The sequence below is a fragment of the Pantherophis guttatus genome, chromosome 4 (assembly GCF_059756535.1).
Source record: "Pantherophis guttatus breed Tessera chromosome 4, ASM5975653v1, whole genome shotgun sequence".
In the NCBI taxonomy this organism is placed as follows: Eukaryota; Metazoa; Chordata; class Lepidosauria; order Squamata; family Colubridae; genus Pantherophis; species Pantherophis guttatus.
The window spans coordinates 110185515-110209336 of record NC_142066.1 but is presented as its reverse complement, the minus strand read 5'-3'; the positions used below and the strand labels follow the sequence as shown (position 1 = coordinate 110209336).

The 23822-nt window shown below is 42.2% G+C and overlaps 1 protein-coding gene across 1 annotated transcript in view; it reads right to left on the bottom strand.

The window, feature by feature from the left end:
• Nucleotides 1-23822, bottom strand: part of TOP2B (DNA topoisomerase II beta) — an 88541-nt gene that overhangs the window by 39543 nt on the left and 25176 nt on the right. The window contains exons 9-13 of the mRNA XM_034403978.3: nucleotides 22775-22876; nucleotides 22498-22635; nucleotides 19546-19684; nucleotides 19040-19197; nucleotides 18819-18944 (exon numbers count right to left, since the gene is read on the bottom strand). Of these exons, the coding sequence (XP_034259869.2) occupies nucleotides 18819-18944; nucleotides 19040-19197; nucleotides 19546-19684; nucleotides 22498-22635; nucleotides 22775-22876 (663 nt within the window). The remainder of the gene's footprint in view (nucleotides 1-18818; nucleotides 18945-19039; nucleotides 19198-19545; nucleotides 19685-22497; nucleotides 22636-22774; nucleotides 22877-23822) is intronic.

Genomic DNA, 23822 nt, shown 5'->3' with positions numbered 1-23822 from the left:
ATCCCTCCAGGGTTAAGAAAGTCATCTGAAAGCCTACCAACAGCAGAGAAACTAGTCACGATGCAAGGAATTCAGGCCATGTTTCAGAACATTCAGGAAATAATGGAGAAAAATCAAGAATCGACATCTAAACATTTTGATGACTTGAAAACCGAGATGAGTGAATTAAGAGGAGAGATTAAATAAGTTAAAGAGACATTGGGAGAGATGAGATCAACCCTGTCTAAACACGAGGAGCGGCTGATAGAGGTCGAAAAAACTACTGAAAGAGTGGAGACTCAGATAGAGAAATGTGAACAGAGATGTGCACAAGCGGTGGGAAACTTGAGGATGAAGTAGTATTCTTAGAGATGGAGAAATCTGCCTTTTTCTTACGCCTCCAGAATGTGGTGGAGGATAAAGAGGGACAGCTGGATGAGATCATGGGAGAAGTGATTGCGGAAGTAGTGGGAAAAAGAAAAGAAGTTGTCTATGGTGATATAGATGAAGCTTACCGCGTCTATACCAATTATGCAAGACATCACAATTTGCCCAGGGAAATACATGTGAGGCTAACTAAAAAGGCACTTAGAGATGAAACTCTCCATAAGGCTAGGGATCAGAATGTTACATACAAAGGGTGTCAAATTACAATCTTGAAACAGATTCCTAGAAGGGTGCGGGAGCAGAGACAGAACTACCAATTTATAACTTCACAACTCAGGAAACATAATGCGCCATATCAATGGTTGCTAGACGAAGGGCTTTTGGTGACATGGCAGGACCGGAAAATCAAAATAGATGCACAGGACTTTTGTGAAAACTTTTTTGGACCTAGTGAATATGAAAGAGACAAAGAAACAGTAAAAGAGGATCAGAGAGATCAGAAGGATGATTGGAGAAATGAGAGAGGAACACAAGGATATCATGGGAAAGGGAAATAAGATGGGAGGAAGGGGGAAGGAGGAGTAGAAGAATATGGGAGTAGAGACTCGCCTGGCAGCAAAATCTTCAAAAGATTTTGAAGCAAAAAGGGATTAATAGATAAAAATGGATCAAGGAGTGAGACTATTGATGGTGAATGTTAATGGCCTTAATGCTCCGACAAAGAGAAGATGTATTGTATCAAAAATTGTTAAAGCCAAAGTGGATATAACATGTTTGCAAGAAACTCATATTAAACTATCGCAATCTAATTTATTGAAATGCCCAAAAGTAGGGAAATTGTAGCGGCCTCGGAGGAGAGAAAGAGAGGAGTGGCAATGTATGTAAAGGAACATCTCTCACTGAAACAACTATTTTCAAATGAAGAGGGAAGATTACTAATACTAAAGGTGGAATTGTTGCAGAGCAAGGTACTATTGATAGGAATTTGCGCTCCCAACACCAAACAGAGATCATTCTTTCGAAGAATATAAAGAGAAATTCGAGATTTGGAATATGAGCAAGTATGTTTCTTGGGCGACTTCAATGCAGTAATCAATAGGACACAGGATTACAAAACAGGGGAAAACTCAAAAAAAGGGAAACAGAGGACAAGATAAGAGGATCTTACCAGCTATTTGTAATGAAATGAGAGATGAACTAGGATTGAAAGATATTTGGCGTGAGTACAATTCGACAGTTGAACAATTCACTCATTATTCTCCCAGGCACAAATCGTGGTCCAGGTTGGACATGATTTGGATGTCACAAGAACTTAACTCTCAAGTGACAGAGGTTAGGATTATGCTGAATGACTGGGCGGACCGTAGCCCAGTATTAGCTGTATTAAAGAAAGAAGGGAAAAATAGGAAGAGGTGGATGATAAGATCAGAGATTTTGAAAGAATTTGAATTTACACAAAAGCTTAAGACAGAAGTGACCTTCTTCTTTCAAAGAAAATAGGACACCAGGAATGCCTCTTCAAATAGTCTGGGGTGCTGCCAAAGCCTTTATAAGAGGTCTTATTATCAAACACATGGCTATTAAACGCAAAAAAAAAAAAGAACAAGAGAAGGGTGAGATATTAAGTAAATTAACAAAGGCCGAGGAACAATTGCAATATAACCCATTGTCCATTGAAGCAAAAGAACAGATAATATTGTTAAAACACCAACTTAATCTCTTGGATCCGGACAGGTTTAAAGATAAGATAAAGGCAGCAAGGCAAAAACACTTCGAGTCAGCTAATAAACTAGGAAGATGGCTTACATTTAGGTTAAAAAAGGAGAAACAGAGTAGACGAATTGAACAATTAGAAGATAAGGATGGAAATCTAATAAAAGATAAGGGAGGGAAAGAAAAAATTGCAGTGGATTTTTACAAGGAATTATATAAAAGAGAAGAGGTTTTAGCAGGTGTGATGAAAAATTATATAGAGAATTCGGATTTACCTAAGATAACCAATTTAACGAAAGAAATTTTGGACGAGGAAATTACTCTAACAGAGATTGAAAAAGCAGTAAAGAAATAGGAAAATTTAAAAACACCGGGCACAGATGGACTCCCGGCTGAGTTATATAAAACATTGTTTGAGGTAATGGGAGAACATATGAAAGATTTATTTAATGAAGTTCTTGGAAAAGCAGAAATTCCCCACTCATGGAGGGAGGCTAATATCAGTTTAATACCTAAAGAAGATCCTCCTCCGGTAGACATAAAAAACTATAGACCAATATCTCTTTTGAATTCAGATTATAAAATTTTTACAGCAATTTTAGCAAATAGATTAAAAGGTTTTCTAAATGAATTTATACATACCAATCAAAATGGGTTTTTGCCATCACGACAAATACGAGATAATTTGAGAATCATGTTAAATGTACTTGAATATTATGAAGATCACCCAGGTAAACAGGTTGCATTAGTTTTTATAGACGCCCAGAAGATTTTTGATAGGGTCAATTTGGAGTTTATATTATTACAGTTAGAATATATGGGCTTTGGACAAAGATTTATAAATGCAGTTAAAGCCATTTATTCCAAACAAACGGCTAGATTACTGATAAATGGGGACTTGACGGAAAAATTTTCTATTGGCAAAGGCACAAGACAGTGTTGCCCTCTATCCCCCTTACTTTTTATATTATCGTTAGAAACACCACTGCGTAAAATAAGAAACGAGGAAAAAATAAAAGATCTTGAAATTGGACACCAGGTATATAAAACTCAGGCCTTTGCAGATGGCATGGCTTTTATTTTGGAAGATCCCATAAAATCTTGTTTATCCTCGTTAGAGACAATTGAAGAATTTGGGGTGGTAGCAGGCCTATTAATTAACAAAAAGAAAACAAATATATTGACCAAGAACGTTTCAGAGGAAGATAAGAAGGGTTTACAGGAAGCGATCGGATTAAGAGTAATCAATAAAATTAAATATTTGGGAATCTGATTAACTGGCAGATGCTTGAGCATACAAAAGGACAATTATAATAAATTATTAACCCAAATAAGAAAAGACCTTGACAAGTGGGGTAAAGTTCAACTATCACTTTTGGGACTGGTAACAACAATAAAATCTTACGTTTTACCGAAGTTTAATTTTTTGTTTCAAACTGCTCCAGCGAATCTATCAAAAAAATTCTTTATGGAGCTAAATCAAGCAATAACCAAATTTATTTGTCAGGGGAAAAAAACCCGGATTAAAAAAAAAATGATGCAGGAGATAAAAGAAAGGGGAGGCCTGGGTTTACCATGTTGGGAGAACTACTATTCAGCCGCTCTGTTAGTCTGGGTAAAAGAATGGATCACCTTAGGCAATAGCCGTCTTCTCAAGATAGAAGGCCATGATTTACAACAGGGCTGGCATATGGCACTCTGGCGGGATAACACTCCACAAAGCAAATAGTTTACCTGGCATTATATAAAAAATATCTTAATTCGAAATTGGGAGAAGATTAGTAAAAAATACTATATTAAAACACTGCGCTGGATTTCACCTCTAGAAGCATTGATATATCCAAAATTATATAACCTTATGAAAAAATTAATATACAAAGACTTGCTGAATGCACAAGGAGAGCTAAAGCCAAAACAGGAGTTGAATTCCCAGGGACTACAATTGGATTGGTGGACCTTTCTACAGATCCAATCAAAATATAAAAAAGAGAGAGATAGGAAAGGTATAATCTTGATGGGCCAGGAAAAAGGCATGATTTCTAAAAGCTATAAACTGTTGATCAGGTTAGAGATTGGCGACAAGATAATAAAGGATACAATGATTGCCTGGGGGAAAAATTTTGGTTACTCAATTCATCTGGAAAAATGGCAATAGATTTGATGGGGGAATATGAAGCTAGTAGTTTCTACAGCATATAAAGAAAATATTTACAAGATGCTATATAGATGGCATCTCTCCCCTGATAGATTGGCCAAAATGTTTACTGGATAGTCCGCTGAATGCTGGAAGTGTGGGTTTGAGCGTGGTACTTATTATCACCAATGGTGGACGTGCCCAGAAGCAGTAAAAATTTGGGGGGAAACGGACGTTGCTTACCTGAACGTCCCTTCTAGGCGCGCTGCTGGAGAATCCAGAGCGTGGGTAAATCAATGGAGTGTTTTCCAGAGACTGAGTGTATCTTCCTTTAAATTTTGCCTTGGTTCCACCTCCTTCGCTCGACTGGTGTCAGTTTTGTTCACGAAGATGGAAGAAATAGTTCAACTGTAAGCCAGAAGTGGTAAGTCAGAATCGGTAAGTCAGAATTGTAGGCAACTGGACCGGAATCCATATGGGTGGGTTGGATTCTCCAGCAGCGCGCCTAGAAGAGACGTTCAGGTAAGCAACGTCCGTTCTCCAGCGCGCTGCTTGGAGAATCCAAAGCGTGGGATATACCCAAGCAAGTTTCTTTAGGGAGGGACAGCAGGATGGTCCGGAGAAGCTGCCGAAGATGCAACAGATTGCAGGACTCTGCAACCAAAGGAAACTTCAGCCAAGGCGAAGGAGTCAACCTTATAGTGTCTAATGAAAGGGGACAAAGTCGTCCAGGTGGCTGCTCTGCAAATTTCTAATACGGAGGCTTGAGTTGCCCATGCTGCAGTGGTAGAGGCGCTTCTCATGGAATGCGGTAGAATATGTCCAGGAAGCGGTTTGCCTTTCGCGGAGTAGGCCTTGCATATGCATGCCTTCAACCATCTCCCTATGGTTGTTGAGGAGACCTTCTTGCCCAAGGAGGCCGGGAGGAAGGAGACGAATAAGGCCTCGGAGCGACGGAAAGAAGCTGTGCATCTGATATACCGATGGAGAGCTCTTTGAATGTCAAGGGTATGCCATAATACCTCAGATGGATGACTCGGGTTAGGACAAAAATCTGGGAGGACCAACTCCTGTGCACGGTGGAAGGGAGTGTTAATTTTTGGCAGAAAGGAGGGGTCCAGCAGCAGAATGACTCGATTTGAGTGGAACACGCACAAATCACCCCTGACCGACAAGACCACGAGCTCCGAGATGCGATGTGCCGAGGTAATTGTGACCAGGAAGGCCACCTTGAGTGTCAGAAAGCATAGGGAGATGGATCCCAGCGGTTCGAAAGGTGGAGAAGGGCCTGGAGCACCAGCGGAAGGTCCCACGTGGGATATCTGTGGACCACGGGAGGTCGCAGGTTGATTGCGCCCCTCAGGAAACTCATGATGCGCGGATTGCGAGAGGGAGAGCAGTTATGACCGTCCGAGAGGACAGTGTCCAGGGCCGCAACGTGTCTGCGCAATGTGCTAGGTGCAAGACCTTTGTCGTATCCGGTATGGAGAAAGTCCAAGACCTCAGAAACAGAGGTCGAAGTTGGATCAGCATGTTGGGAGGCGCACCAGGCGCAGAAGGCCCGCCAGGTAGCATTGTATACCCTTGTCATAGACGGCCGTCGAGATGCTTGGATGATCGAGATCATGCCCCCCGAGAGGTTGTCCTTGGTCATAAGGATCCTCTCAAGTGCCAGACAGTCAACTGCAGCCATTGGGACTCTGGATGCAGTATGACCCCCTGGCTTAGAAAAATCCTGTCTCCTGGGATCCTCCAGGGAGGGTCGACCAATAGGCCCATTAGGTCCGCAAACCAAGGTCTGTGAGGCCAATAGGGAGCGACGAGAACATCCGCCTTCTCGAGAAGAATCTTTCGAAGTACCCTCGGAAGGAGCGGGAGAGGAGAGAAGGCATATAGCAGCCCCTGAGGCCAGGGGCAATGAAGGGCGTTGACGTTTTCTGCCGTGGGGCACTGGTAACGGGAGAAGAATCTCGGCAGTTGTGTGTTGTTTTGATGTGCAAAAAAGTCCACCAGTGGATGACCGAATCTGTCCAACAGCTCGCAGAAGATCGATGGGTGAAGCCTCCATTCCGCATGATCTATTTGTTGGTGACTGAGCCAATCTGCTCAAAGGTTGTTGGTACCGGCTATGTGCTCCGCATTCAACGATCTCGTGTGGCGTTCCGCCCAGGTAAGTAGTAGAGTTGCCTCCTCCATCAGGGGCGCTGACCGTGTTGCGCCTTCGCGATTGACATGCGCCTTCACTATCACATTGTCCCTGAGGATGCGGACATGATGACCTTCCATGAAACACTGGAAACGCAGAAGGGCAAGCCTGATCGCCCGTAGCTCGAGCCAGTTTATATCGTTGGCTAACTCCACTTGGGAGCAGCATCCCTGAGTCATGTGGAAAGAGGTGAGCACCCCACCCTAGCAGACTCGCGTCCGTGGTGATCGTTATCCGAGTCTGCTCCTGTAGTAGACTGCTGGCGAGCATGGCTGGCGAGACCCACCATTGAAGGGATCTGCGTACGTTCATCGGGATGATAACTAGCGTCCTGGAGTTGCTGCGGCGAGCTTTTTGAAATGGTAGAAGATACCACTGCAACGTTCTTGAATGAAACCTCGCCCACGGAATTATGGAGATACAGGAAACCATTTTCCTGAGCAACCTCGACAGGAGGAGCAAGGGCATTTTCAGGAGCAACAGAACCTGATACACTAGAGATCGAATGCTGAGTCAGCGGTCTTCTGAGAGGAACACCATGCCCTGATGGGAGTCCAAAATGGCCCCCAGGTGCAGTATCCGGGTCATTGGTTGGAGGTGACTTTTCTTGAAATTTATCGTGAACCCATGGATCTGTAGAGAGTGGTTCACTGTAACGAGATCTTGGTTCGCCTGGTCAATAGAGGACGACAGAATGAGAATGTCGTCCAGATAGCAATAGAGCGGTACCGGAAGTTGTCTTAGGGAGGCCGCCACTGCCGCTAGCATCTTCGTAAAGGTCCGTGGGGCCGACGAGAGGCCGAATGGCATGGCTCAGTATTGAAAATGCTGGCCGGCATAGATGAACCGAAGGAATCGGCGGTGCGCTGGACGGATGGGAATATGCAGGTAGGCCTCCTTCAGGTCTATCGATGTCATTAGGTCGGCTGGGCGGACGCACCCCAGAATTGAACGCAGAGATTGCATCCTGAACTGGCGATAGACGATGAACTTGTTGAGTTCTTTTAAGTCCAGGATGCCCCTCCAATCTCCAGAACGCTTGGGAACCAGGAAAAAGATGCTGTAGAAACCGGTCCTTTGATGTTCTGTAGGAACCGGCTCTATAGCACGAATCTCCAGAAGGTGGTGGATTTCCTCCTCCATCAACCGCCTCTTTTCCGGGTTCTGGGATAACGGGCATTGAACGAACCTGATCGGAGTGAGCGACCTGAGTTCCAGGGTAAGCCCTAGTCTGCAAGACCCAGGCGACCTGAGTGAGCGACCTGAGTTCCAGGGTAAGCCCTAGTCTGCAAGACCCAGGCATCTGACGTAGTTAACTCCCACTGGTCCTCAAAAAGGTGAAGACACCCACCAATGGGAAAAGGAGAGGGACAGTCACTTCCTTCTGCGGAAGGGACGAGATCCCGTCCAATGGAAGGGCTTCTTGTAGGCCGGTTGTCTGCATCCTCTGTCACGAAGACCGGATCTATCGGGAGGTCGGTAGAATCCTTGATTCGGAGGACGGTATTGATAGGACCTGCTGGGTCCTGAGTCAGTCTAAAAGGGCGGTCGTTGCGGATATGGTGAATAGCGACGGTCCCCTCGGCGATATGAAAATGGCATCACTTTGCACTTATCCTTATCCTCTACTAGAATGGGAGTAAGTGCATCACCAAACAGAGTGCTACCCTTGAAAGGTACAGAAGGCAGCTGCCACTTTGATTTGGTGTCCGCTCTCTACTGGTGGAGCCACAAGAGTCGGCGCGAGGCCACGGTGGCAGTAAGGGACCTTGAAACGAACTTAGCGTCATCCAAGGACACATCGGCCGAATACTCTGCAGCTGCCAACAACTTGCTGATGTCTTGGTGCAGCCACTTATCTTCCTGTGGAAGGCGGTCCTTAAGCTGGCGAAGCCATATGAGTGAGGCCGTTAAAGAAAGTGGCCGAGGTGGCAGCCCTAATCGCCCAGGCAGCCGCCTGGTGATTTTTCCACAGAAGAAGTTCGGCCTTCCTGTCCTTAGTCCATCAGCGACATTGTTAGTGAGCAGAGAAGAGGATGTCAATTGAGCCACTGTAGTGTTAACAGAAGACAACTGTAACATGTCCTGAAGGTTGGGGGCAGAACAATATAGTCTTTTATCAAGGCTATTAGGAGCCGGTAGAGATCCAGGGAGGATCCATGGATGCTGTATGACCTCAGAAAACAATTGAGGACAGGGAATAGAATCCTGTGTAGACGGTTGGACATCAAATAAGCCCTCAGATGGAAGAGATGAGGAAGACGCCGTCTGATTTTCCGGCTGCTCAGCCAAGTTAGTTGACACCTTGGCCTTATGAAGCAATGATTTAAGCAAAGATGGACAAAAAAGTCTAGTGAGAGGCAGACAGTCCGGCATCAGGCATTTGTCCTCTGAAAGATCCGAAGGTCTGTGGACCTCGTCCTCCCAAGTTGAATCATCACTATGGACCGAATCGTGATAATAGTCGTAATCCGGTGAATAACCTGAGGGAGCTACAGGTTGATGATGCGGCACCGTTTGAGGAACTGCCTGAACGGAAACAGGTAACGATCTGGCAGCTAGGAGTCTGGATACAGTCTCTGCCACAATGGACTGCACATCCAGGGGTAGGTTAGAGTGCCGTCCCTCCACCGGGCAGAGCCCGGCGGCAGTGGGGGTAAAAGTGGCCTCAGGCGGTGGTCGGGCCACCGGCACCTGGGGTGGAACTGGTGGTGGTAGTTGAGCATGAGTCACAGTGGAAGGAACCTGGGAAACAGGCTCGACCTGGGTGGTTGGCTCAGAGCCCAGGTCAGCAGGATATGATGCTGCTGTCTGTGAACCAGAGAGAAGTGCCTTCTGGTGGGCCAGATCAAATTGGCATTCAAGGGCATGATGCCTCCTTTGCTCATCCTTGGTCTTTGATGAACTGCGTTTGGCAGATCTGGAGAGTGCGGATAACGGTGGTGCCGAGGCCGCCCTAGATGGTCTAGATTTTGAGGAAGAAGACGACTTTCTGGGCGGGAGAGAAACTGATGTAGATTGATCGTCAGAGTTTTCAAGGTCTGATGACAATTCCTTGTTCGTCATTGTATTGTAAATGGAGGCAATAGAGTTTTTTAAAAATTATTATTATTAATTATTAATATTATTTATTAATTATTATTTAAACTGTTGAAATAACTGGCTTAGAATAAACATCCACAGTGCAAACGAATTTTTCGTGAAGCACGTGAGTGAGAAACAACTGGAGGCAATGAGCAACAATTGAAAAGGCAAGCCTCCCTAGAACTGGAGTGAAAAACGCCTGCGCGCAAACAAGGGCTGGCAGCGCGCTTAGACCGGAAGTCAATAATACTTGGGCAATTCGTTGCTATTTGTACAAATTGCAAAATGGCGCCCGTCTCTTAAGTCCCGACTGTGGCTGCGCCAACTGCCGCAGAGAAAAGGCGGCTGTAACAAGGTCTTCTGTACCACTAGCTCGCCGAATGCTGGTCAAAGAAGCTCCGCTGCAGCAGGAAGCCAGGAAGATGGAAACGATGAGTGAGCCGGGCTTTCTCTTGCGGCCGCTGAGGCCCCGCGCAATCAGCAGGTGCGAATGGCGACGGCAATCTGCTGTCCCGACAGCGCCGCCGTTCTAACTAGGGCAATCACTTGGTTCGCTGGGCGCTTGCGTCAAAATGGCAGTGGCGCGCAGCCTTCACCTCAGCGCCGCTGGGTAGGTCCCGAAATGGCGGTGGCGGCGGGAAACTTGCCTCAGCATCGGCGATTTTACAAATTCAATTTGAAGGCGCTGACCATAGGAATCTCTCGGAGATCGGTTTAGATTAAAGGAATATTTAAATGCGGCTCTCACAGTTCACGATTATTTGGCAGGAGGAATAACCATCAGCCCAGCAGGGCTGGCTGAGTCAATTAATAACGAATCTGCTCCAAACGGTAGCAGAGGTCTGAGCCCATGCCGCTAAAGGTAATCACGTCAGCAAGGCAAGTCAAGCTTCAAGCTGAACGGATAATCAACAATAGAGCCTGCACCAGCCGGTAGCAGGGACTCTAAGGCCGCCAAATTAGGCCTCAACAGTCAGTCAGTAAATGGTGGCGGCGGTCATACCGGTAAGCCGGGAGACACCTTCACATCCACCGGCAGCTAAATTTAGCAGAGATGTCCCAGCTGGGACAGATCTGAATGGCCAAGCTGTCAGTCAGGAGGCTAAATATGGGCCAAAGCCCCAGGGGAACTCACCACCCCAGTCACATGCAGTTAGATGACACATAACAATAAACTGAAACATGATGAAATCGGAATCCAAAGCGTGCAGATCAATTTGAGATATTCTACAGAGCAAGCCAAAGTTCAGTCTCTTCAGCTCATCTGAGTGAATAAAACTAACATCAGTCGAGCGAAGGAGGCGGAACCAAGGCAAAATTTAAAGGAACATACATTCAGTCTCTGGAAAACACTCCATTGATTACCCACGCTTTGGATTCTCCAAGCAGCACGCTGGAGAATAAAAAAGTGGCTTAACGAGATCTTAAACCAAGAGATTGAATGGCGACCAGAGACATGCTTGCTCGGCTCCAAACCGGAAAATATTTTAAAAGATTCATGGTACCTTGCATTACACATTATCACAGCAGCGAGATTAACATATGCTCAATTCTGGAAAGATAAAAATACCCCATCAGAGGAAGCAATTATAAAGAAGATTTTGGATTGTGCGGAAGCAGATAAATTGACTAAAAAACTGAAAGATAGAGACCAAACACAAACATGTTTATCTTGGGAAAAACTATATATTTGGCTATCAAAGAGAAAACTATAACCCAAACCAGATTAGGAGTTGTATTTATTGAAAAATTTATATTATACAAGTGAAGTGAGGTCGGATAGACCTAACTGATTTATAAATGTAAATTAGGTTGTTCTGTCTCCCCCGGAATGTAACATAGATATATTGTACCGAATATTAAGTTATTAAGGTACTACTTATAGACATGTATGTTATTTGTTTTGTTGTTTTGTTTGTCATTTATCTGGTGTGTTGTCTTCTTTTTTAATGATGACTGTAAATAAAGATTATTTTTTTTAAAAAAAAAGATTGTCAAGAAAGATGTCAGCAAATTGAATAAAGTCTGAAGGATAATAAAGAAAGTAAATGTAAATGAGAAGCAATAGAAAGATTACCGTGTTTCCCCGAAAATAAGACATGTCTGGATAATAAGCCCATATAATAATACTATAGGTAAGTATAATAATACTTACACGCATGGGCAGCCGGTCCCACTATTTCCTCTGGTTGTTTGCCGTGCAACCAAAATGAGTTGAGGAGGCGAGGCTGGAGGGGGTAGGAAGGGGGGGACATGCTCTCCCCTCCCTGTTCTTCGCACCGGCCGAGTGGCCCAACACACCCCACCCCACCCAGTGGTGGGTTCCGCCTGGTTCTGCTGAGCTGGTAGGGGTGACGATATGACATCACCGAACCAGTTCTGCCCCCCCACCCTCCCTGTTATTCTTACTTTTTATTTGGCCCCACCCCCAATCTTGCTGACTCCTGAGTCCCAGCTGATCGGCTAGAGAGGAAAAAACTGTTTAAACTCTTGTCGCGGGGCTTCAAAGGGCTGCCCTACAGCTAATCAGTGTTAAAAGAAAACAAATGAGAAGACCAGTGGTTCCCAAAGTGGGCGGTACCACCCCCTGGGGAGCAGTGGGATGTCTTGGGGGGGCGGTAAGAGGCAAAGGGGGCTGCAGGAGGGCACTAGAGGCAAAAGGGGGCGGCAGGGGGTGCTAAGCGTCAAGGAGGGTGGCTCCCATCCTTTGGCCTGTGCAGTTACCTCCTTGCAAGCAAACAGCAAGAAAAAACAACTCCTTTCAGCATCAGCATAAGCTAATTAGCCCTTTGATTAGATTGGCCTCCCAACTCTCAGCTGATTTGCGCAGCTGTTTTGCTGCTTGCTGCAAAGAGCTAAATTGCTGGAGCAGATTTTTTTTCTCCTTGTACAAATCAAGCTGAAAACGAAACTGAAAGTAAACCAGGCTCTTGGCTTTGCTGTTTGCTGCAACGTTGGAAAACTAAGCAGAGGCAGATTTCTTTTCTTTTTCCTCACCAAAAAAGGTAGGTACAAACAATGGAAAATTTAGGGCAAAAGAGGAGAGTTCAAGATTTTAAAACACAAAAGAAAAAAAGCTCTAATTAACTAGGGAATTGTAATAATTGAGATACTATTAATTGTATATTGTATTGCAGAAATGGTTGTGGTTTGGAGGAATATATGGGGGAAATTATTTGGTTTATTATTATTGGTAAATATAATTGATTTGTAAGAAATTGGATTTCATGGAAATAATTGGAATATTCATGTTCATATTGATTAATATACAAAAAAGATAGTTATATAACTAATTGATTTATATTAAAATGTTGAATTTGTATTAAACAACTGTATTATTTATTTATTTATTTATTTATTTATTTATTTATTTATTTATTTATTTATTTATTTATTTATTTATTTATTTATTTATTTATTATACCACCCTTCTTCCGAAGGACTCAGGGCGGTGAACAGATAAAATAACATACATATAAAATGTGACTATAAAATGATTAAGCCAATTTGGTTCATCGGTTAAGAATCTTCAGCATAAAGATTTAGAACAAATAGAAGAGATTTATGCCAGCCCAGCTTGGTGAAACAGAAAGGTCTTAAGTGCACGACGGAAAGTACAAAGATCTGGGATCATTCGTATCCCTGGGGGTAGGTGCCCCCACAAGAAAAGGCTCTTTCTCTGGGAACCACCAGTCAACATTGCTTTAGTGACGGCACCCTGAGGAGGCCCAACCTGTGGGAGTGTGCTGGTTGCTGGGAGGTTATTGGTTGCAGAAGGTGGTCTCGTAGGTACCCAGGTCCTAAGCCATGGAGCACTTTAAAGGTAAGAACCAACACCTTGAAGCGCACTTGGAAGACCGGGTGCCAGTGCAGCTTGCGTAGGAGAGGTGTTACATGTGAGCACCATGTCGCTCTCAATGACACCCGCGCAGCTGCATTCTGGACTAGTTGGAGCCTCCGCGTGCACCTCAAGGGGAGCCCCATGTAGAGAGCATTACAGTAGTCCAGACGGGAAGTGATGAGGGCATGAGTGACTGAGAGTAAGGAGTCCCGATCTAGAAAGGGTCGCAACTGGCGAATCAGGTGAACCTGATAGAAAGCTCCCCTGGTCACGGCTGTCATATGCTCTTCTAAAGACAGCCGCGTGTCCAGGAGGACACTAAGTTGCGAGCCCTCTCCGTGGGGGCCAGTGACTCGCTCCCAATAGTCAGCGATGGTATCAGCTGGCTATATTGGGACGCCGGCAGCCACAGCCACTCGGTCTTGAAAGGGTTGAGTCGAAGCCTGTTTCTCCCCATCCAGCTTCGGGACAGCTTCGGGACATCACTGCAAGGGCATCATTGGGGTGGTCTGGGGTGGAGATGTACAGCTGAGTATCATCAGCGTAAAGATGGCACTGCACCCCAAAACCATGGATGAGCTCACCCAGCGGCTTCACATAAATGTTGAACAGAAGAGGTGAGAGGACTGACCCCTGCGGCACCCCACAAATAAGATGTCTTGAAGTCAACCTCTGCCCTCCTGCCAATACAGACTGCGACCGGTCAGAGAGATAGGAAGAGAACCACCGTAGAACAGTGCCTCCCACTCCTAGCCCGTCCAGCTGGCGCAGCAAGATACCATGGTCAATGGTGTCAAAAGCCGCTGAGAGATCTAATAGAAACAGGATAGAGGAGCAACCCCTATCTCGAGCTCTCCAGAAATCATCAACCAATGCAACCAATGCCGTTTCAGTGCTGTAACCAGGCCTGAAGCCGGACTGGAACGGATCTAAGTAGACAGTTTCATCCAGGTACTGCAGGAGTTGCTGTGCCACCACACTCTCAACAACCTTTGCCATAAAGCGAAGGTTGGAGACAGGACGGTAGTTTGCTAGAATAGCCGGGTCCAGAGAGGGCTTCTTGAGGCTGGGCCTCACCACCGCCTCTTTCAAGGCGGAAGGCAAGAAACCCTCACACAGAGAAGCGTTTATAATCCTCTGGAGCCAGCCTCGTGTAACCTCTCGGGAAGCCAGTACCAACCAGGAGGGACACGGGTCCAATAAACATGTGGTTGCGTTCAACTTCCCCAGTAACCTGTCCACGTCTTCAGGGGTCACAGGGTCAAACTCATCCCAAATAACATCCTCAAGACTTGCCTCCATCACTTCGTCTGAACTTACCCAGTCAGAGTCCAAGTCTTCCCGAATTTGAGCGATTTTATCATGTAGATATTGTGCAAAATCCTCAGCTCGACCTTGCAAGGGGTCTTCCCGTGCTCCCAGATGGAGGAGGGAGCGGGTCACCCTAAACAAGGCGGGTGGGCGATTATCTGCCGATGCAAAAATAGCGGAAAAATAGTTATATTTTGCCACTATCGCCACTAAGTAGGTCTTAATATATGACCTCACTAGTGTTCGGTCAGATTCGGAACGACTGGCTCTCCAACTACTCTCTAGGCGTCTTTTCTGGCGTTTCATTTCCCTCAAGTCCTTGGAAAACCATGGAGCTGGGCAACTTTGACACCGTGTCAGAGGCCGCAAAGGCACAACCCGATCCAAGGCACCAGCGGCCATCCTATCCCAGGTTGCCACCAGGTCTTCAATCGAGTTGTGAGTAGAGTCTCAGGAAATGGTCCAAGCTCCATCTGGAATGTGTCAGGATCCATCAGGCGCCTGGGGCGGAACCATTTAATCGGTTCCGCCTCCCTGCGGTGGGGTGTAGCGGACAGAAAGTCAAGCCTAAGGAGAGAATGGTCTGACCATGACAAGGGTTTGATGATTATATCCCCTATATCTAGGCCATTCAACCACTGGTCAGGTACAAAAATCAAGTGCAGAGTGTGTCCCCCCGTGTGAGTAGGGCCATGAACTAACTGGGTCAGGTCCATGGCCGTCATGGAAGCCATGAACTCCCGAGCTACCTGAGATGTTTCAGCAATGGACGGCAGATTGAAATCTCCCATGACAGGAAGCCTAGGAGTCTCAACTGCCACCCCGGCTATTACACTGAGGAGATCAGGCAGGGCTGCTGCTACGTGGCAGGGAGCCAGGTAAGTAATCAGCAGGCCCATCTGTAACCCATAACCCCACTTCACGAGGAGGGACTCACATCCGGCTGTCTGAGGAACAGTGGCTTCCCTAGGATCAAGACTCTCCTTTAAAATAACCGCCACCCCTCCACTCCTACCCTGAGCCCTTGGCTGATGGAATGCACGGAAACCTGGTGGACACATCTCTATGAGGGGGACTCCCCCTTCATGGCCCAACCAGGTCTCTGTAAAGCCCGCCAGGTCCGCTCTCCATACCTGAATTAGTTCACAAATGAGTGGGGCTTTGTTAGCCACGGACCTGACGTTGCATAACATCAGCCTAAGGCTGATTAACCAATGTGAGGATGGAATTAAAAATGGATGATAATGGGAAGGGGTATAATATAGAATAGAAGGGAAAAATTGAATTTGATTAAGATTAGAGATAAAGATGAAGGGTAATATTGGTTTTTAAAAAATAGATGAGGAATAAATATGGCAAAAAGGAAATATAGAAATTGTAAATTTAATTGAAATGACTAAACACTGTTTAAATTTGTGAACCAGCCAAATACCCTGTTCAAAGAAAATACATTGTATGTTTGTATGTGTATTTCTAATTATTGCTATTTATTGCTATTTGTTCTCTTTTATTCTTTAAAATTTAACAATTTATTATTTATCTTAATATCTTTATATTTGTTTGGGGTTGCCTTTCTTCCATTTCATCTTTTTTATTGTACAGTAATCTTTCTCCTCAAACCTACCACCTCTCTCTTTTCTTTCCTTCTTACTTTCTCTTCCCCCCTTCTTCTCCTCACTTCCTCTTCCTTTCTCCTTCTCCTCCTCCTCCTCTCTTACCCTTACTCCTACTCTAATTTCCCTTCCCTTCCTTCCTCCCTTCTTTCCCTTCCCTCCCTCTCCTTCCTTCTTCCATCTCTCTTCTCCTTCCTTCATCCCTCTCTATTGCTGTATTCATTTTCAATTTTATATTTTCCATTATGGAGTCCCCGGTCTTTCTTTCATTTATCAAATATATTTCTCAAAATTTCCCCTCATCTTTTTAATTATTAGCAGTATATTTCATCTTATTCCATTTTTCTATTGAACCCAATGTAATCATCTTTATCTTTTTTCCCCATTATTTCCTTTTCAATATTATCTCTTTGTTTCTCTTGCTTCTCATTCATCTTTTCTCTTTCTTTTTTTTTGCCAGCTAATCAATTCTCTGCTTCTTTATTTCCCTTAAATGCCTTCCTTACTTTTTGAAACATCTCCCTTAGTGTCTTATATTCACCCTCCCAATTCTCCATATTTTCAATTTTAAAAGGCTAGGATTTTTAAGCTTATTCTTTTCATTAAAATATGTGGGGGGGATGCTTTTCAAAGAGCAGAGAGGCTGAGAGCAAAGTCATTCTGACAGTGTCTTTTAAAATTGCTTGGAAGACCCATTTTTCCCTAACAATAATGGTTTGTATACTTTGGAATAAAACATATACCTGAAAAAAGTATTTGTAAAACAAAAGGAAAAGAAAGGCAGGACTGGACTCTTTATCAGTAGCTAGTTAGTTCATTGTTATCAGTGACTCCCACTGATTCTAAACTCATTTTAAGACTGGGATTGGTGACTACTGAAATTTAAGTATTCAACATTGGTCTCAGAAATCTCTGATTTGAACTATCAAATCTTTGATTTGAACTTTGATTTGAACTATGGCAAGAAAAATCGTAAAATGAGGCAAAACTCACTTAACTATAGTAATTTCTAGATATTTTAAGTGTAGAGAATTCAAGTGTTGAGAATGACCCATTATTTCGTCTCTTTTTCCGCACTAGGTACACTATTTGATTTCTTTTCATTTTATTCAAATAACAACAGAAAACCCAATATAGTTCAGTATGACTTGGCTTTCCAGTCCTTCCTTGATGCACTTTTTCACATTGGTTATCTAGTTTAAATGCCAAAGAAAAATCAATGATATATTTTTTCAGACCTTTGGGGAATCACACTGTCAATTGTTCACACTGCTGAAGCAAAACTAACAGGTGTGAATTAAGTTTTAGCTAAAAAATGGAGTTTTAATTCCAGAAGTCCATTCTTTAAACTTGGACTTCTGGAATTAAAAGGCTCTGGATTAAATGGTACTCCAGACAAAAGAAGTATCTTGCTTTTAGACATGATAATAGCTGTCTAGAAAGGTGAGTTATGAACTATTTTTACGTCATCAGAAATTTAATTTATTACCTGTTAAAAATGCAAAGACGAGTACAAGGAGCAAATAAAAGACATTCATGTTGGGGTTGGTTCTGGACCAAATTTTACTTGTGGGACAGAAACCAGCTCTCAGCCTTCCTTGTGACTTCTTGAAAAGCATCCCCCCCCCCACATGCTCCACAGCAAGAGAGGGCTGCAGGTTGATCCCAAGGGGGTCTGGGGCTACTGGTCTACCAGTTAAAAGCTTGGTAGACCAGTACATCTGCTAAATCCTAAAGAATTGTCACATGACCATCAAGCCACGCCCACAAAATAAGCCACGCTCACAGAACCGGTAGTAAAAAATTTTAGAACCACCCTGACCCCACCCCAATGGCAACAGCAGCCTGGCTGCTTCTCTTCCCCACCATCTCTTTATTGAGAGGGATGGCAAGTGGGGCGGGGGAAACGCAAGACGCATAGAGCGAGACATGGCTCCCCTTTCCGTCTCTTCCCCCCCTCTTCGCCGGGCATGGCAGGACTCCTGCCCCTTGTTTAGCCACCCGCCCCTTTTAGGGATGCAATTTGGGGGTGGCAGGTAGGGCAGGTGAGAAATGGGATACGTGTTTTATCTTTCCAGCTCCATCACATTCCTCGCTGTTGTGTCCAGGGAAACACGCTGTAAAAGAAAACCTTCTCGTAAGTTCAATCAAACTTCTCGAATTTGTGAAGTTTTCTTTTACAGCGTGTTTCCCTGGACACAATGGCGTGGAGCCACTTCTTGCTCCACATGTCTCATTTCTCCCCCGTCCCACCTGCCACCCCTCTCGATAAAGAGACGGCAGGGAAGGGAAGCAGCTATTGCCATTGGGGTGGGGTAAGACATGCTTGGCCGGTGCAAAGAACAGGGAGAAGAGGTGACGGCAGCCACGGGACATCCAGTCCCACATTCGCTGCCTCCTGCACCCCCAAAATAATAAGACCACCCAATTATAAGGCCAAGCCCTTATTTGGGGGGGGTGTCAAAAAAAATAAGACCCTGTCTTATTTTCAGGAAAACAAGCAAAGAAAGGATTGCATGATAAATATTTAATTTTAGAATTTCAACTGACCTGATCAGTCATAATCATAATTTTGCCATATCTTAATGTTTTCAGAGACTCTGGATCTTCATAACTTTTCTTATATTGTAGACCAACTATTTTTATAATGTTATTAATTTCTGCATTTTCCATAATCTGTGTGGAAATATAGAATTAAAACAAGCTATATTAATAAATACATGCATATAATTAGCTATGCACTCAACAACTCTTTAAATGACATATTTTACCTGTTTATGAGATGCCTCACGAACGTTAAGAATTTTTCCCCTGAGTGGAAATACCCCATATCTATCTCTTCCAATAACACCTAAACCAGAGACAGCTAAAGATTTGGCAGAATCTCCCTCAGTTAAAATTAATGTACAATCCAAAGAATGCTTGCCACCTATAACATAATGAAAAGAGCCAAAAAAATCAAAGTAAGGGGATTGAAGTAATCTTTAGTTCAAACCTAAATTCTTAAAATAGAGAATAGCACATTTTTAGAAAAAAAACCATTTTATTAAAAAATACAGATACTTGACATGAATTTGCTTTTTAAATAGCATGGCTCTTTAACCATGATATAACTATGTTCAGTATTAATCCACCTATGCTGAAAAATACTACTTTCAACAAATATGTTCAACTTAGCAAGAATATTTACCTGAAGCATGTTCATAGTCATTAATTAATGACTTTGGAGGCATTTGTATTATTATAAAAAGTATCCCAAGTGATTGTTAGCTCTTACCAGCATCATTAGCATCATCAAGTTTTGGAATGCCTTTAATTTTACTATGTTTCACTGATGAACATTTTTTGTTCAGCTGTGTCTGTGCCTTGAATTTCACCCAATTCAGTATACTTTCTACAATGCCACAGTTAGAAGCCTATAAAAATTGAATTTACAGTCATATTGAAAAATACTACAAAAAGATTTACATTAAAAATAAACAAATATATCAAAGCATTAAAATCCATCTTTTCTTAGAAAATATCACATATGTCAGAGTTTATTCTTTACACAGCTTGTTATTTCCTTATTTTTATTCTCATAATTAACAGCAATAGCACTTAAACTTATATACTACCTCACAGTATTTTACAGCATTCTCTGAGCAGTTTACAAATGTCAATATATTGATCTCAATGATCTGGGTCCTCAATTTACCAACTCAGGAGGATGGAAGGCTGAATCAACCTTAGCTGGTCAGGATCACTGGCTGTGAGCAGTGTTAGCTAAGGTGACCAGACGTCCCGCTTTTGAAGGGACAGTCCCGCTTTTGAACAATTTGTCCCGCGTCCCACGGCGTTTTAAAAAAGTCCCGATTTTTGGAAAGAATGCACGACTAGCTAGGGAACAGCGCAGTGGTGGGTTGCTCCCGGCTGCCTCCTGAGTCCCAGCTGATGGCTAGAGGGAAAAAAACTGTTTAAACTCTTGCCGCGGGGCTTCAAAGGGCCACCCTACAACTGATCAGTGTTAAAAGAAAACAAATGAGTAGACCGATGCCTGCAAAAATAGAAAAAACAGCCCCTTAAAGCTTCAGCATAGGTTAATTAGCACAAGTTGATTAGATCGGCTTCCCGACTCTCAGCTGATTTGCTCTCAGCTGTTTTGCTCAGGGCTCTGTAGTTGCTAGCTGCAGAGTGGTGGAGATTTTTTTCCCATAACTATGCTGAAAAAGCGAAACTGAAAGTAAAGCAGGGTCTTTGCTGCAACGTGGCAAAATGAGGCAGAGAGAGATTTCTTTTTCTTTTTCCTCACCAAAAAAGGTAGGTGCAAAACTGCAAACAATGGGAAATTTAGGGCAAAAGAGGAGAGTTCTAGATTTTAAAACACCAAAGAAAAAAAGCTCTATTTAACTAGGGAATTGTAATAATTGAGATACTATTAATTGTATATAGTGTTGAAAGCAGAAATGGTTAAGTTGTGGTTTGGAGGAATATATGAGGGAAATTATTTGGTTTATTATTATTGGTAAATATAATTAATTGATTTGTAAGAAATTGGATTGCATGGAAATAATTGGAATATTCATGTTCATATTGATTAATATACAAAAAAGATAGTTATATAACTAATTGATTTATATTAAAATGTTGAATTTGTATTAAACAACTGTATTACATAATTAACCAATGTGAGGATGGATATAAAAATAGATGACAATGGGAAGGAGTATAATATAGAATAGAAGGGAAAAATTGAATTTGATTAAGATTAGAGATGAGGATGAAGGGTAATATTGGTTTTTTAAAAAAATAGATGAGGAATAAATATGGCAAAAAGGAAATATAGAAATTGTAAATTTAATTGAAATGACTAAACACTGGTTAAATTTGTGAACCGGCCAAATATTCTGTTCAAAGAAAATACATTGTATGTTTGTATGTGTGTTTCTAATTATTGCTATTTATTTATATTTGTTCTCTTTTATTCTTTAAAGTTTAACAATTCATTCTTTATCTTAATATCTTTATATTTGTTTGGGGTTGGCTTTCTTCCCTTTCATCTTTTTTTTTTGTACAGCAATCTTTCTCCTCAAACCTACCACCTCTCTCTTTTCTTTCCTTCTTACTTTCTCTTCCCCCCCTCTTCTTCTCCTCCCTACTTCCTCTTCCTTTCTCCTTCTCCTCCTCTCTTCCTCCCACTCTTACCTTCACTACTACTCTAATTTCCCTTCCCTTCCTTCATCCCTCTCTATTGCTGTATCCTTTTATGCATACGGACTACTCAGAGGGCTGAAAAAGTTATTTTTGACTGGTCTGGTCTTCACACTTTTGACCAGTCCTCGAAGTTACAACTGTCCTCACATTTTACATTTTTGCCCTATCTTGTCATCATGGTGAAGAGAAGCAGTTGTGAAATGAGTGACATGGTTGTTAAGAATGCTGCACGGGCATAAATGTGAGGATGGTCATAAGTATGAGGACCAGTCAAAAGTGTGAGGACCTGTCAGAAATGACTTTTTTCAGCCCTCTGGTTAGTCCTTTTGTGCATATGGACTACTCAGAGGGCTGAAAAAGTTATTTTTGACTGGTCCTCGCACTTTTGACCAGTCCTCAAACTTACGACTGTCCTCACATTTTACGTTTTTTGCCCTATCTTATCACCATGGTGAAGAGAAGCAGTTGTGAAATGAGTGACATGGTTGTTAAGAATGCTGCACGGGCATAAATGTGAGGATGGTCATAAGTGTGAGGACCAGTCAAAAGTGCGAGGACCTGTCAGAAATGACTTTTTTCTATATACATAGCCATGGCCACCCGGTCACATGACCAGCTAGCCACGCCCACCCACATGACCTTCAAGCCACGCCCACAAAATGGTGGGTGTCCCGCTGTACCAATGTTAAAATTTGATCACCTTAGTGTTAGCCTGCACTACTGCATTTTAACCATTGTGTCAGCAGTCTCTTTCACATACCACTCAAAGAGCTACAAAGTTTATGAACTGAATGATGTGTTTTATTCCCAAAACTAGATAACATTTTGCAAGACAGTTAATAAACATCAGTATTTATTAATTAAAAAGAAAATGTATTTCAAATATTAGAACAGTATTCTTTTATTACTTTTCATTTAATCATATTAAGAATAGTTTCTGAAATGCAAACTACATCAGGAATTTTACTTTATTTAAAGAAGTTGGTCAATGATTCTTCAAATGATTATGGTTATGAAATAAATATGAAATACTTACTGCTTTAAAAAACTTTTCTGATAATTGACATTTGGACCCAAAACTTTTTGGTTGGAGTGTCATATTCTCTTTTGTTTGAGAATCGAAAGAAGGGTTTTCAATAAGACAATTAATAAAAACCCATATATGGTTCTTTACCTGTTCAAAATAATAATTATATATATATTATAATAACATATATAAATACGCACACAAGTGAAAATCAGAAAACAAAGTTATAGAAATAATGAAGAAATCTTTTTTGTGAAATTATTTCAAAATATGAACATCAACTTACCTGGAATGGTTTTACTGAAACACCAGCTTTGTTTTTTTTTTTGACTACCTCTATTAATTTTCCAACAATTTGATCTACGACATAATCGACATGCCTACCTCCCTTAAGGTAAAAAAATAAAAGAAGTTAGAAATAAAAAAAAAACAAAATTGTGTTTTAGAACTTTATGTTATAATAATGAGAACATTTTCGCAGTAGGAACAAAGAAATATCAAATAATCAAAATAATGATACATCCTGAACACATTAGGAATGTTACTATTCTCATACTGAAGTATTTTTAATTTATCTGTATGTACCACATATAAAATTTATATGTGGTACACACATATGTTAACATATTTTCATTTTAAAAAGTCCATAAACTGCACAGTAGAGCTTCACAACTACACTGAGGTAACAAATGTTGGGAATATTTACTGTTATATAATACAATATAGTTAAAAACCCAGTTTTTATGGCAAAAATTTATGAAATGGTTTGCCATTACATTCTTCCTAGTTTGTCCCAAGGTCACCTAGCTGGCTTCATGTCTAAAGTAGTACAAGAAGTCATAGTCTCAACCACCATACCAAGATGTGCCTCATGGATTGCAATACCAAAATAATCTAATTTTGCAATCTTAACTGCCTATCACTGAGATTAAAAAATGAAAAGTGAGTAACAATTATACTGAAAATATAATATCTAATATGCTGACCTACAATCTTCGACTTGTTATACTAAGAAACCACTAAGAATAGAACTTTTCAAGACAAACTATTTTTCTAAGCAGTCTGCTCAAAAATATTCAAATACAGAGTTTTAGAAAGAATTAAATGATGTACTATGTACTAACATATTATAATTCTAAGGCATGTAACAGATATTGATACTGACACCAATATTTTACAAATCATATACAGTAACTATTACATTTGTTTATATGAAATCAATAACCTGTTTGACATTACTTTCACAACTTATTTTAAAATATTTGCATTACTTGTTTCAGGCGTATATGTGATCAATATCAAAATTAGCCCAGATATTTTCTATCATTGCATTT